General features: G+C 44.6%; 1 protein-coding gene across 5 annotated transcripts in view; it reads right to left on the bottom strand.

Annotated features, from left to right (window-relative positions):
• Nucleotides 1-15,800, bottom strand: part of MVB12B (multivesicular body subunit 12B) — a 100,380-nt gene that overhangs the window by 15,458 nt on the left and 69,122 nt on the right. For all 5 annotated transcript variants that reach the window (XM_084650318.1, XM_084650319.1, XM_084650316.1 and 2 more), the window contains exon 8: nucleotides 1,774-1,829. In XM_084650318.1, the coding sequence (XP_084506444.1) occupies nucleotides 1,774-1,829 (56 nt within the window). The remainder of the gene's footprint in view (nucleotides 1-1,773; nucleotides 1,830-15,800) is intronic.

Raw genomic sequence — 15,800 nt, 5'->3', positions numbered from 1 at the left:
AAAGATGCAACACCAGATGCAGGACATGAAGAACAAGACACAGAAGACAGTTCCGTGTTTTCAGTTATAATTTCGTGTTCATTGATTTTTAAAGAGATATTGTTTGAGGTACTGGCTGGATTAGGGGAACTGTAATGGAACGTGGAGCTTTTCAGCTCTAGATTACAGTCTTAAATTAGTACCAGGCAAGCAGTACTCCAAAGTCCTTAAATGGCACTTATTTGGGACTCTCCAGGAAATCCATTCCTATGGACAGGTGTTCACAAAACACACCAGCACATTAGGAACTAACCAGCACCTGCTGACCATCGCAGCAGATACACTCTGGACTGAACAGGACATGAGCCCTCTCCCTTCAGAAACAGACACAGGTCAGAGTTTAGAAACCGCAGTGCAGGGCAGCGTGAGAAGTTAACACGGTCACTGCCGGTGCCGAATCAACAGGGCTGTCAGTGCAGACCCTGAATTCACCACCAGCACGACGTTCACTTCAGAATTCAGCTGACAGCATCCTGCACATGGAAATGCAACCTCGCCTTGCTGCTGCACTTGCCACACTTTGGCATATATAATCTCTCAAACCAGAGGGAAACATGAATACTAAAAACGTTTTTCTAGCCACGTTTCTATTGCCTGGACCCCAGCGGAGGTCCAGCTGTTGTATCATTAGGACATAACAACCTCGCTCAACTTTCTAGGCTGGAATTGGTAAACAGGACAGCACAGCCTCTCTCCACAGAAACTGGAATCCTGCCAGCGTAGCCATGGCAACCAAGCTACCTTGGGTCAGCTAAAGTTACTTGCACTCCACGTGCAAAATCACAAGCATTTTTCAAGATTAAGCAGCTTCCAGAAAGATGTAAGTGATGCATATTGTGTTTCATTGGAATGGAGGCACCGCCCAGGACTCTCAGCTGTAAGTGCAGTCCCAGAGCAATATTTCTATGACCCCGCGACCAGCATGTCAGGTCCTGGGAAAGCTGAGCTGCTGGTTCTAACAAAGATGTGGATGCAGGCTGGGAACAATTTTACTTTGGCTCAGCAGCAACAGGCCAGACCCACAATGGAACGTCCAGGGCTCCCACCAAAGAACTGAAAACCCCTCATTTTTAAACACAAATTACAGTAACGTGCTGGTTCGATCAAGTATTCATGGGCGATGGCAGCCCTGCCACCTTTGCTCCTGGGGAGGGCTTGAAGGTGCCTTACCAGCCTCATACCACACTTGTGCAAGGTCTCACCGCAACTTGGCATGGCTCTCTGCGGAGTTATGAAGAACAGGGATGAAAAGAACCCTGCAATATCTCTAACTCCCAGGGAGCGTCTGCAGTAGCCACAGTGTCATTAGCATTGCACTCAATTTCTGGGATCTGAAGGAACAGGGCCACCTCTATGCAGGGAAGGGACAAAAGATAGACTTGGAAAATCAGGTATTTGCTCTTTTTTTTTTTTTTTAAACATATACAGACAGTCTCAACGCAGCCAGGAATTTACTCATGATCTCCTCTATCTGGCAGCGATCGAGGGTTCAGCTAATAGAGGAATTTACTTTTAGAAATGATTTGGTGAAACAATCTGAACAGCCACCCACACGTCAAAGGAAAGTATCCTCAGGTGCATCTACAGTCGCTCTGGTGAAATTCACCCTTGTGCAGGGGCAGCGCCAGGACTATGCACCAGTTATGTTCCACAAACTTAACTGGTGCCTGTGCCTTGTGAGTGCCCTCCACATGCGGGCGAGCTTTACCCTAGAGAACGACGGCAGTAACTTACCCCTTCAGGAGCGCAGGCAAACTTATCTGAGATCATAAAAGGCACTCCATCCATGGCTGAAAAATACAGATGAACAGAGAGTTGAAATCTTGCATCAATATTCTGATGTCCAATAACTTACTGCGTTTCCAGAAAGACACCACGTATGAATCGCATCGACATTTGGCAATAACGTAACAGGGTGCAAATCACTCAGGGCAGACCTCTCTGCTAGCTCTCCCAATTGTACTGCCAGTTCAAAGCACAGGGGGGCAGTCAGGTATATTCATGATAACATCCAATATCATTCTGGCCATTGGCACAATTTCATAGACTGTGTTCTATGAATCTGCTCCCAACTTCAGTGGACTGAATACAGAACCAGCCTCTCAAGCAGGACAGCGTCTGGAGCCCAAAACAAATGCAGCTGGCTTAAAAGGACAGACTTCCACTTGCCACTTACTGTGTAATAATAGTTTGCATATAAACTGCTACATAAAAAAAGAACCCTCATGATGTAGTACGTTTTCCTAGTGAGAGAAAAATCAAATGTTTGGTTCAGAGGACAAGATGTTTTTTGCCCCCTAGAACACCAGGCACTAAACACCCCTCAGGCAGACTTACGGGGGAGGTTTGGAGAAACGTGTTTGCAATCCTTTAAAAAAAAATCCTGACCCTAGAGATGAAATGGAGTCTCCCAGACCATCAGGATAAATGACCTTCCCTTGCCAATCTACTACTGATGAAAACACTAGACAGCAAATAACCAAATGCAAATATAATACACTAAACACACAATCCACTGGAAGCAGGTGCCCATGAAATCAGAGTATCCAAGACACCGGGAGTGGGGTAGCTGTGCAGTGGGCAGCCTTGAGTCACACTGCCCTGGCTCTCTTGGTTGCAGGACAACCTTAGGAATAGGCAGCGGGTTTTGAATATGCTTTGGGTTGTCTTCTCTTTTAAACCAGGATAAGAATCTTCATTGTACTGTCACTGCCTTTGCAACCCTCAAAGAGAGCTCTGAAAGGCACCGTAGCCCAGGTGAGCTAGTTTATTTTTGGAACCTGCATCTCTCAGCAATTCCCATAAAATTCTGAAAGAGGCACATTTCCAAGCCAGCACACTGAGTCTTGAATAGGCTTTATAATTTATCCACGCTGCTTATTTGCTTCAATCCTTCCAGCCCCTTTCCATTTCAGCTCTGAGAAAAAGAAGACATGACCATGTCCCCAAAACAAGTCTAATGCTTGCAGTGGCCTCTACCCTAACTCCAAACAGTCCGAAAAGCATCAGACCCAGGGCAGTGTTTCTTGGGCTCTCATTTGAAATGCCCAGGATTCTCGCAACTCTTTGGTTTGCGTGCCTAACATCAGCCAACATGGGCGAGTTCAGGTGTTGGCTGTAGGAAGATTTTCATACATTTAAAATTTTACATGCACTTTATATAATTGTTCTTTGACAAACCAACTCAGATGGAGGCAGGGTGCTGTGTGGCAGCAACACACAGCCGCGGTGTTATAACCACCAAAACATACAGAGGAGAAACGGTGCCACAGAGCCAAGCAAGTTCTCAAACCTGGGAGACTGGCAGCTCTTCTTACAGGGGCAGAGAGATGCCTTGGTCAGCCAGACAATGGATTTTGTTAAATAAGTTAAAGAAATAACCCAACACTCGTCTGTTTGTTCCTCTAACACAGCAAAACAGCCACAGAAAAGCATCAGTAGGCTCCCTTAGTCTTTGAGACTGTCGTTAAAAAAATGCTGATACACAGTACAGAGAAACCCAGCAGATGAAAGGAAGGATGTGCCAAAGGCTCAGTAGCGCAATTAGCATTCTCCTAAACAAACGAGCTTCAACAGAGCTGTAATTAAGCAGGCCTGTAATTAAGTATATGCCCTTTATCATAACGATCATGCTTAAAAATGGCATGATGCATGGAAGTATGTTATTAATGCTGTAATCCCAAAGTGAAAGCAGCATACATAGGAATCAGCGTGTCAGGCCCATCACTAGGCTGTTTGTAAAATACATTAAAGGGAAAAATCAGAAAACAATGAGCTCATTCAGCTGTTCTTTTTATAGGCAGGCACTAGAAGTTGAGGATTTGAAATACTTACTGATTCAGGAGAGTTTAAACAAATAATGCACTAAGCTGTCATTGCCTGTCCCTCCACCAGTCCTAGACTAGGGGAAGGGAAGGGGGAGAAAGTAAAGTGTTTTTTTCCTACCAGCCCCATACCTGTGTTTGACACAAGGGTCAGTGGTTTGGAGAGTGTGGGGCCAGTCCACAGAATGCACATTGTTTGGAACAGGACTGGGGCCCAGCTGGAAGTAGGCTGCTCTCCAACCAGTGTCTGTGTGGGAATCTCTCCTAACAAAACGAAGGGGTTTCAGCTGGTATCTTTTACCCTGACTTCACACCTGAACTATTCTGTTGCCTGCCAAAGAAAATGCTCCAATGGGCGTCACCACTGATCTGAAGAGTCCTGCACCCTGCCCCCACCTGTTGATTTCTGTAGGTTGAACATCAGTACACAAAGCGCAGTGGGACCACAACTGTTCCAACATGAGACACCATGTGAGAGAGATTTAAAATGATGGGGTTTTTAGAAGCACTTTTTCCAAGCCCAGTTTTGTGAGCGTTTGTAGCAATTTTGGGGACAAAAGCCCAAATTTCCTTGCAGGAATCTGAATCCAGATGGCTAAAGCATGTTTGATATGGGGATATTTGATCCCACCACAATATCGAGTCATGTTCAATGAATGCTCACATTTACATTCTGTGGGCAAGGATTTCCCCCAAGCATTTCCCCCGGCACATCCTGGGCAATACTGCAACCGAAATAATCATTAACAACAAAGCACAAGGGACTGCAGGGAGATGGGGAGGCAGCCAGAATCTGGGTGTGGGGCAGAATGGAGTCACTGAATGCAAGAGTCACCCCCACTTACCGAAGCCTCCCTCCCTTTTCTACAGCACACTGTCCCCTAGTAACCCTCAGCTAGCCCAGCATGCCAGCCAGTCTCCTAGAACTTGGCAGCTGGAGGTTTGGTGGTTTCAGTCTTGTTTCCATGGAACAGGCAATCAGGAGACATGGCGCACCATCACGCTGGGACCCATTGCCACGTAGGGCCAGACTCTACCCCAATTGCTCCGGCTGAATAAGGCCACACTCTGTGAGTAGCTACAAGGACGTCAGTGGTGCTCCTTTGCCCAATTCGATGTTAGTGCAAGTGTGGGTGGCAGAATCCAGCCCTCAAGTGTTTTTTTTCCAAATCACCATTAGCACTAAAGTGAAGTTTCTGGTAACTCACAAGGGAGGGGGCAGGTTTAATCAATGTGGATGTTAATTCCATATGAGGATGTCGTTGCAACACGATGACTGAGCAGAACAAAGACAAGGAAACAGTTTCATGACCAGTGCTGCAGCGACTATCGGCTTGAGAGGTGCAGCGTATCGGTACTTGGCCACGGGTGCGATTCACTCAAAGTGCAGCGGGAGACGATACTGAACTGTGATTTACTAGCAGTCCGTTCATTTCAAAATGAAGTAAAATGAAATCAGAAGGAGGCTTTTAATTCGATGTCCCCTGCTCCAACACTGCGCTGAAAATAATCATAATCTACAACCTTTGACTCTCTTTTCCTGGTGCTTTTCTAGAGCTCTTGGCAGTCTGTGATTAGAACAGAGCAGAGCGAAGGGTCTGCATTCCGATGGCCACTTTCAAAAGTTGTTAGCAACTGCCAGGCCAAGCCCTGCAACGTTGGCTTTCGTTCTGCCAGAGCTTGCTCAAATGTTCCTTATAGACAAACTGTGCTACAGTCGACTGTATCCAGCAACACCGTGAAGGGACAAAACAGAGGGATGCTGGAGGATGGACAAGGAAACTCTTTCCAAAGCTAAAAGCTGGTGATTCACCATAAGAAGGCGACCCTAGGCTGGATGGTGTAAGCATTATTCACAATGGGAGGGTTCCATGATCTAACTTCCAAGTATTTATAGCCTTTATAAGGGATTCAGTTTAAAAACAAAGGAAACACCATGACCCTGCACATTGGCTAACGGCATTTAAATCACTCTAACAGGCAAAGCTTTTCAGATACGTAGATGCTCCTACATATTTTTCAGGGCTGCGTTAAGCTGGGAATGGAACAGCTAAAAAGTCAAGTAATTAGAAAAATGAAGGTTCCCAACAGCAACATAATCTCAGCCCCATTGCACACAGGACGTACAGAAGTTTTGTGTATTGCTTCTTCTGTTAAAGGGTTGCTTAATATACAGTACATGCACATGAGTAAAATTCTCTCCTAGCGCAAAAGATGGGGCTTCTGTGAGGCATAGGCCTTGGGAGAGTCTGAATCTCCCTCAAGGTATCCAAGTTAACAGTCGTCGTGGGAACTTGACCTTTGGAATTTCAGTCCTGTTTTGTGTTGCCCGGGTGCAGGTTTTTAAAATGTGCACAGGCAGTGCTGCGGATGGTCCTCCCTATAGCAAAGTTCTTCACAATTCTTGTTAAAGATTAATATTTTCCTTTGTTACATTTGTAGTCTGAGAGGGCACTGTCTATTCTGACAGGATTGACCCACGTCTTCCATTCCTCCTCGGCTGGCTGTTGTCGATGTTCCCCTAAAAGAACGTTAGATATCAACTCCAGAGAGTCAGTTACCAGCCAGCCATCTGCTGAAGGGTTCATTTTAACTCAGACAATAGAAGGGAAGAGCTAACAAATTATAAGTGGCAGCAAAACCTTAAGAATGAATTAACATCTAAGTCTCTTGGATAATTGTAATATTTCCCATACAAGACAGACCTAAAATAGAGCTTATTTTTGTGCATTTCTACTTCTACTTCTTCACACCCCAAGACTACCAAGGAAAATCACCACCACCTTGGAGATGGCATTGTACAAAGAAGGTATGGCTCTCCTAAGGAACATTTGAGCAAGCTCTGGCAGAACGAAAGCAAACGTTGCAGGGCTTGGCCTGGGAGTTGCTAACAACTTTTGAAAGTGGCCATCGGAATGCAGCCATTCTGGGGACAAATAAATGGCAAGTATACAAAGAATCATAGAAGATCAGGGTTGGAAGAGACCTCAGGAGGTCATCTAGTCCAACCCCTTGCTCAAAGCAGGACCAACCCCAACTAAATCATCCCAGCCAGGGCTTTGTCAAACCGGGCCTTTGTCAAACCGGGTGCAATGGGGCTGAGATTATGTTGCTGTTGGGAACCTTCATTTTTCTAATTACTTGACTTTTTAGCTGTTCCATTCCCAGCTTAACGCAGCCCTGAAAAATATGTAGGAGCATCTACGTATCTGAAAAGCTTTGCCTGTTAGAGTGATTTAAATGCCGTTAGCCAATGTGCAGGGTCATGGTGTTTCCTTTGTTTTTAAACTGAATCCCTTATAAAGGCTATAAATACTTGGAAGTTAGATCATGGAACCCTCCCATTGTGAATAATGCTTACACCATCCAGCCTAGGGTCGCCTTCTTATGGTGAATCACCAGCTTTTAGCTTTGGAAAGAGTTTCCTTGTCCATCCTCCAGCATCCCTCTGTTTTGTCCCTTCACGGTGTTGCTGGATACAGTCGACTGTAGCACAGTTTGTCTATAAGGAACATTTGAGCAAGCTCTGGCAGAACGAAAGCCAACGTTGCAGGGCTTGGCCTGGGAGTTGCTAACAACTTTTGAAAGTGGCCATCGGAATGCAGCCATTCTGGGGACAAATAAATGGCAAGTATATAAAGAATCATAGAAGATCAGGGTTGGAAGAGACCTCAGGAGGTCATCTAGTCCAACCCCAACCAAATCATCCCAGCCAGGGCTTTGTCAAACTGGGCCTTAAAAACTTCTAAGGACAGTGATTCCACCACCTCCCTAGGTAACGCATTCCAGTGCTTCACCACCCTCCTAATGAAATAGTGTTTCCTAATATCCAACCTAGACCTCCCACACTGCAACTTGAGACCATTGCTCCTTGTTCTGTCATCAGCCACCACTGAGAACACCCTAGCACCATCCTCTTTGGAACCCCCCTTCAGGTCGTTGAAGGCTGCTATCAAATCCCCCCTCACTCTTCTCTTCTGCAGACTATATAAGCCCAGTTCCCGCAGCCTCGCCTCATAAGTCGTGTCCCCAAGCTCCCTAATCATTTTTGTTGCCCTCTGCTGGACTCTCTCCAATTTGTTCACATCCTTTCCGTAGTGGGGGGCACAAAACTGAACGCAGTACTCCAGTGGCCTCACCAGAGGGGAATAGTGGGGGGACGGATAGCTCAGTGGTTTGCGCATTGGCCTGCTAAACCCAGGGTTGCGAGTTCAATCCTTGAGGGGGTCATTTAGGGATCTGGGGCAAAAATTGGGGATTGGTCCTGCTTTGAGCAGGGGGTTGGACTAGATGACTTCCTGAGGTCCCTTCCAACCCTGATAGTCTATGATTCTATGAATCACTTCCCTCGATCAGCTGGCACTGCTCCTACTAATGCAGCCCAATATGCCATTAGCTTTCTTGGCAACAAGGGCACACTGTTGACTCATATCCAGCTTCTTGTCCACTGTCACCCCTAGGTCCTTTTCTGCAGAACTGCCGCTTAGCCAGTCAGTCCCCAGCCTGTAGCGGTGCATGGGATTCTTCCGTCCTAAGTGCAGGACTCTGCACTTGTCCTTGTTGAACCTCATCATATTTCTTTTAGCCCACTCCTCCCATTTGTCTAGGTCACTCTGGACTCTATCCCTACCCTCCAGCGTATCTACCTCTCCCACCAGCTTAGTGTCATCCACAACTGATGACAAAGGGAGAGAGAGACCATCTATTTTATATGGTAAGTAAGCAGAAATAATAATAATAAATAATAATAATGTAAAAGACTCATCAATAAAGTCTCTGCACTAAAACATTCCAAAATATCAATTAAAGTTATTAGCTGAGAGATTAAATATTAAGACACAAATCCTGTATCTGTGTGGCTGGGACCCACCAGGGTCCAGCTGCATAGCTGCAAAATTAGGGCCTTTGAGATCTGTCACCTGATCTATAGCATAGCATCACACGTATTGTAAATAGCCGTGAGGAGTGTGACTACTTGGTAGAGGGAACCAGCAAATCAGATAACCTCTACACAAAGGAGAACCCTGGTTTGTATGAGAGTGTCCCTAGGAATAGCCCCCAAGGGAAAGAACTAGAGAAAACAGGGTCTCCCTTGGCAGAATAAAACATTTCCCACATTTTTCAGGAGGTGCCAGAAGCTCTCTAACAACTGCAGTTCCAGGGCCTGTGCAGCCAGTTAATTCCATCACATTTTCTTTCCCTTGGGCTGGTTGCAGGAGAAACAGAGTGGCCTGAACTGTTCCCTCGGGGCATGGAACACATCTGGTGTTTGACACGGCCACCAAGAAAGACTGCTCCCATATCCGAGGTGACATCTTTGAGAAACCAAGACAAACACTCACCCAGCGTGCTCTGTCTTGAAAGACTAAATAATCAGTGACCAATCTATGGGCAGACTGAATAGGAGAAACAACTAAGCCACAGTTCCCAGAAACCAAAACCAGAAACTTTTATTCCTACAGATGATGCCTGTTGGCGTCACCCTCTCACCCGTACACTACTCTGTTCCTCCTCCCATCACTGGGTGCTATGTACATGTAGAAAGCTCCCAAGGAAAGCTCCCAGAGTTGTCCAAGGATCTAGTAAACTCATACTAAGGCAGTGACTGACTTTGCAAACCTTCCGGGTTCAAGCGATTCTCAGCCAACACTTGTTGAGGAATCATGGCTTAGTTATATACCTGTCTCTTTTGGGAGAGTGCTACAGAATTTAAACAGGCAAGAAATCAATAGGGATCTGCCAAAAATCAATTCTAAAGATCTGCAATATTTAACAGAGAATGGCGTTCTTTCTATGGGTTTTTAAAACTATCCTATAGAAAGCTACAGTACGGATACCTTTTCCCATTAAATTCCTCAGGGTGATGCAGAAGTCCTACAGAAAGATTATCATTCTGTATTAAATTCTGTAGGGCTTTTCCATAACTGTGTGAAGTTCATAGTAATCATGTAGATTTGAAATGTATTTTGAGATTGTATCTAAACAATAACCCTGCCCAAACCCACATATAAAGTGACTGGAATAGTCTCTTCGTCCTCAAAAGATCCCAGCAGTTAGTACAATCCCCGACCCCGACACACCCCACCTCTGAGTGTGCCAGCAAAAAGTTCACTCACTGTCCCTGGACAATTCATGCCTTCCTATTTAAGCTGAAATCGTCACCATGCCATGGCTAGTTCACCGATGGCATGTGGCTCCCCTGCACTGGAGAGAGACCAACGCTTTTCATATATGGCAGGCTTCCAAACAGTTGTGTAAGAGCAATGACTTTTGGTTATTACTGACCAGACATGGATTGGAACCAGTGACCCTGTCACTAGAGGTTTTAAAGAACAGGCTGGACAAATGCCTGTCAGGAATGGTCTAGGTTTACTTGGTCTTGTCTCAGTCGAGGCGCTGGACTCGATGACTTCTCAAGGTCTCTTCCAGGCCTACACTTCTATGATTCTATGACCTAGCAGTGACACATATTCTGTATCGAGACACCATTTCCCTGCGTTGCCTAGTCTTTGCCTAGGTAGATCTGACAGGCATCAGTACAGTATCTCTTCCTATGAGAAATGGATGGGAATAATCTAAGGCTAAGGGTTTTCCTTCTGAAACAAAAGTCACTAGAAACTCTAAATCCAAGAAACCCAATTTTATCCTTTGCATAACAGTGCAAATCAGGAGCCACTCCATGTGCGAAACCAGCTTGAGAAAAGAAACAGTATCACGGTATTGGAAAACAGAGAATTTGAAATGCAGGGAGGGAAACAAAGGATAGTTGTTTTCTTCCTTCTGTGTAACTATGTCTATGGCATCTGTATCAGACCAGTGAGGTGCCTGCACCCTTCTCAGATTAAAACTGAAAAAGCAAACAGGAATTTCAGAAAGAAAAATGTTTTCAACTGTTTATTATCTCCCAGGTGTAGCTCCTCCCCAAGAGTCACATTCAATTAGCTCATTCACTGGAATTGGATACAGGAGGAACAGGGAGCTGGAAGTGAGAATCCCACTCCTACAAAACACAAAATGTGATGGACCGAATTTCCCAGAGAATTCCCCCAGAAGGAAGTAGCAGATGACAGAAGCTAGGGCAAAATGACAATCTCATTTGATGTAGAACTGCAGAATAGTGAATTCATTTTTAACGGATCTGATACGTCCTCAAGTGCAATTTGTTGTAAATTACTAAGATTTAATATTAACCTTTAAAGGGCATGTCACAAAACTATATCCTATAAATACAACTTGTTAGTTCACTTAGAAATTCTCTCTAATATGAAAAACCTCACCCCCCACTGTCACCCTTCTTTGCTTGCTGTACGGTAGATGCTGCCTTCTTCCTAATGTTGTAGATTCCAACTAAATCTCAGTTGTCAAATTAGTAATTCATCTTCCTAGAATAATATTTTTAGCAAAGCTACCAGATTTAAATAATCAGATCTGCCAATGCTACCCTAATTTAACCAGGCTGACGAACTTTCATAGGCAGCATCAGCTAACATAATGAGTTTCTAGATGACAAAGAATTTAAGACTGGAGTTCACTACACTACTCACTATAATAAGCACTTGTTCTTTTCTACAATGTGCACATACAAGAGGAATCTAAATAATAATTGCTCTTATTATCTTGAAAAATATGTGGCGATTAATAGTGATGATAGAAATCTGTATAATTGTTCACTGAAACCTCCAATGATCAGATGCATTCTTAAAATGTCCATTAATAACGAACTTTATAACAAAGAGCATCAAAACTCAAGCCAAGCTTTTGACCATTTAAAAAATGATGAACATATGATTTCAAATATTTTAAGTTTTAACTCTTTTTATGCCCCCTCTGTGAAAGGTACTGAGATACCCTCAATATGATACATATGTCACTGTGGTTCACAGCACCAAGTTCAACCTGTTATTTATGCAAATAATTAATTACTCTTGTAGCCATCTAGCAGTTTGTCATGACACGTTAATGACTTGATAGACTTCTATGAACTAGTGAACACAGAGCAGCAGAGCGCTTTTATCGTCGTTTAATTTAAAAACGATCCTGTGTGAAATTATCTAGTCGTGAGTGATGGAAGCATAAAGAACAGACTCAGCAAAGCTTCTTTTGGATCATTGCTTTATTAATGGTAACGTCAGGGAAATGAAAAATGCTAACATTGTCATATTTAGCTCCTGGGTATAGATGAATAGCTGCTTTAGTGCTTGGAGGGTTCAGTGTGCACACTGCAGTGAGCACTAATCCTTCACACCACTGTGGAGGGAGATGCAGCCACGGAGGAGTTTACGTCCCTAGAGTCCCAAGGAAACAACAGCCACTTCTGCACTGAAATTCTCACCCCAGGATTTGATAGCTTTGAATTTCTTTTATTGCTTTCTTTTCACAAACTTTTATACAGGAATTTTCAACAGCCGATATTAAAAACCTACAAAAACGTCCCTCCTGATTGTGTGAAAATTAACCATTAAATTCAATTTAAAAAACCAACAACACTGAATATATTGCTGCCACTTTTAACACTTAAGTTACCTTAGCTTCTACAACCAGCTTCCTGCAACAGCATAACAGTCCGCAAGCCTCTCTCCAGCTCCGAAAGCACTGTGCAGGGTTTGTGTTTCACGAAGATGAGGATCTCAGAAAATAGCTTCAAACAGTCTCATAAAAATGGCAAAGCTCACCTGGCTAAAGACCACATCATTTTCAGCTGAACAGCTAACAGAGGGAAATAATGTCTTCACTGGTTCCCCTGAGAATTTGGGACTACGTGGGAACAAGTTAATGATTGGCACAGGACGCAGGCAACTCAGGAGTTCAAATCTGGCAGCTCCCCACACAAAGGGATCACTATCCAGCGTGAAATTAAATGAATATATTACAAAAAGACACGATGCTGCATTTGCAGATACCTTGGACAAATGCTAAAGGATACTGTATCCGATACGGTAAAAGACTGTAAACTCAACGTATTGCCCAAGGACTTTGGGGTAAGGACTTAATATGTTTGTGCAGTGCCCAGCACAATGTGGTCCAGATTTTGGCTGGCATCTCTTGGTGCTACTGTCATATAAATAATCAATCCTATTAATATGGAAACTTGGCCATGAGTTGTCTGAGGCTTGGATTTTCAATGGGAGCGAAGGGCACTATGTACTCAAATCCCACTGCAATTCAAATGTGAGCCAAACACCTAACTCCCTGAGGGTCCTTTGCAAATCTCAACCTTGGTGTCTATTCTATGGGCAACCAACAGCAACGGCGTATGTGGGGCGTGTGCAGGATTCAGGGACAAGTGCCACCTCCTGATAAATCTGCTGTGAACATGCAGATGGTTTTCCCTTTAGAAGATATATACTCTCTGTAATTATGATTATTAATTATGGGGTAATGACAATGGGCTCAGTGCTTTACAAGGAGCTCACAGTCTATGGGACAGACCTGCTGGGGACTCAGAGGAGGAGGAGAAGTGATGTTTCCAGTGTAGAACAGGTCGGCTGCCTACAGAAACATGCTAGGATAGAACTGTGTGTGTGAAACCTCGCTTCTGCTAGAGGCAGAAGAGTCTGACAAGCAAGGATACGCCAAAGCCGTGCCCGGAGTAATCCCTCCACCTGATGCCAGTTGTGCCCTGTTAATTTTCACGCACACCATTCCAGCAGTGGCGGTTATTGGCACTGCTACTGGAAGGAGACCAAGTAGCCTGTGTTACTAGCTGGAGTTGAAAGTGAAGTTAGCAGTGTGAATGCCAAAGGGGAGTTGGAGAAGGCAGGAGCTCTAAAGGGCCAAGTTCTGCTCTCAGGTGAATGGCACAGACCCACTGTCTGGAAGTAATGTGCCTGGAGCGCTAGTGACCCTTATGAGCAGGCTCGGGGTAACAGGGTGTCACAACACCGCCCATGCTCATCTTGCTAAGGAAGCTTCACTGTATTCAGTGTGTCTTTCATTCTCTGCATTTCTGCTGCTTGATAATTATCCTTGCACAGCATTATGTTTCTCTAAGAAACAGAAATGTCCTGTCCTTCCTCTCCAGTGCCCTCTGAATCCTGCAGGGCCACGAGTCCTCTCAATTGCAACTGGACTCCAGGGAGCTGGGGTCATTCAGTAACAGGTAGGATCAGGCCCCCTGCCAAAGCAATATTTTAGCAGCAGTAAGAACAACAGGCTGTGCAGGGCAGGGGAAAAGGAGCAGGGGCCACCCCGTAGATCTGGCCATCACTCACAATTTTAGAAAATGTTTTGTTTTTTTCTATGAGCGCATGAGGTTTTGCAGTTGGTGGGCGGAAGCCCCTCACAGCATGGATTGGGGCACACTTGTACTTTATGCTTTGGCTCATTCTTACCCACTGCCCTGTAGCTTTTCGTCATTTAAAAGGCTGCAGGACTCAGCAATATTGCTCCACTTTGCCAAGTGAGTATTGTCTGTCGAGAAAGGTGTATGACAAGACTGATGGGAACGCTTTCCTTCTGCAGCATTCCTGGAGAATGCAACAGGGACAAAGCCAATAGGGTTCTACAGAAACTACTTTGGAAAACCATTAGAATTTAATGGAAAAGAATCTTCTCTGGATGATAAGCACCTTGGGGCAGGGACCATCTCTTTGTTTTGTGTCTGTACAGCACCTGTGACAAACAGGTCCTGGTCCATGACCTGGCTCTTATGCCCTATGGTAACACAAATACTAAGAGCTTTCTTTTCAAGCCATCCTAGAGGATTCAATAGCAGAGACATGATAATCTATTAAATCCCAAAGAATTACTCAAGAATTGAGGAAGAGGTTAAAATTTCCATTGATTTCTATAAAACTTCTCTATAATCCTTGTCTTTTGGAATAAAGTGTTTTATTGCTAAGTCTGACACTTTATTTGACTTCCAACATACCCAAAGCTTTGGTTCTCATCAGTGCATTTCTACCTCCTGCTCAGAATCTCATTTTTAGCAGAATGTTATCCTTTTTATGAACAATGCTTTACTAAACACATGCTGCACACCAAGGTAAACAATGGGCAAAATGTCATGTGATCTCAATACAGAAGGAAATTATTCATAAATGTGGAAAAACACTTTACACTAGCCTGCAATGGGTTGCGAAGATCACAGGAGTATTTTGGAATGAGCCACATTTTCCATCCTGTACAGAGAAGCCCCCTACCTTTGAATTTCTGTCCATAGTGGTTCGAACATCAAGCCTGAAAAGTAACACATGTGTGCACAGGATGGAGAATGTGGCTCATTCCAATTGCACATTTGCACATCGCTAACTAGAGCAAAAGAGCAGCAACCTCCACCAAAAATCTGGCCCAACCCTCTCCCAATAAATTCGCCTGTCATTGCCAGAGGCTGTGTTCGTTGATGGATGGGCTGAAACACCTCCCCACCCCCCACCTTCAGCTTTTTTTTTTTTTAAAACAAAGAAAAGTCCCTACATGTTAAGAAACTGACCCCTGTTTATTGTGGCCTGTCTCCAGCTTCTCTCCCAGCCAACAGAGCAGACATACTGTAAATAATTTCTCAGACCAGGAGACGGGGGAAAGACAAAGTTACTCCCTAACCCAATAGGCTTCCATGACATGACAAATAAGCTGCAGCCTGACAATGTCTCCAAGACATATTGTAGTTTACTTTGCCGTTCGGGCCGGCCATCTGTGCCATTTCAACAGAGGCTGCCTTCACAGGCTGCTGGAAGAGGACTAGCGAGAGTCCATCAGTCCCCGAACAGCTCAGTAGACTCCTCCAGTCATTAGTCAAATGGCCTAATGAGAGCAAGTGAAAGCAGCCCCCGACCACCAGGAGCATTTTGGGAGGGGAGGAGCCCATGACCTGTACTAAGAGAACAAGGACAGCACTGTGCTTCGCATGGTGAGGAGAACAGGGGGTTCTGGTGAGCTGTGAAAGGGAATGTGAGGTTTTCTCCCGGGACACCTGGGTTCCTTTTTGTTCTGGAGATA

This window comes from Lepidochelys olivacea (genome assembly GCF_965140295.1).
Source record: "Lepidochelys olivacea isolate rLepOli2 genome assembly, chromosome: 16".
NCBI lineage: Eukaryota > Metazoa > Chordata > Testudines > Cheloniidae > Lepidochelys > Lepidochelys olivacea.
The sequence above is the reverse complement of the archived record's forward strand: the minus strand, read 5'-3'. Positions and strand labels throughout refer to the sequence as shown.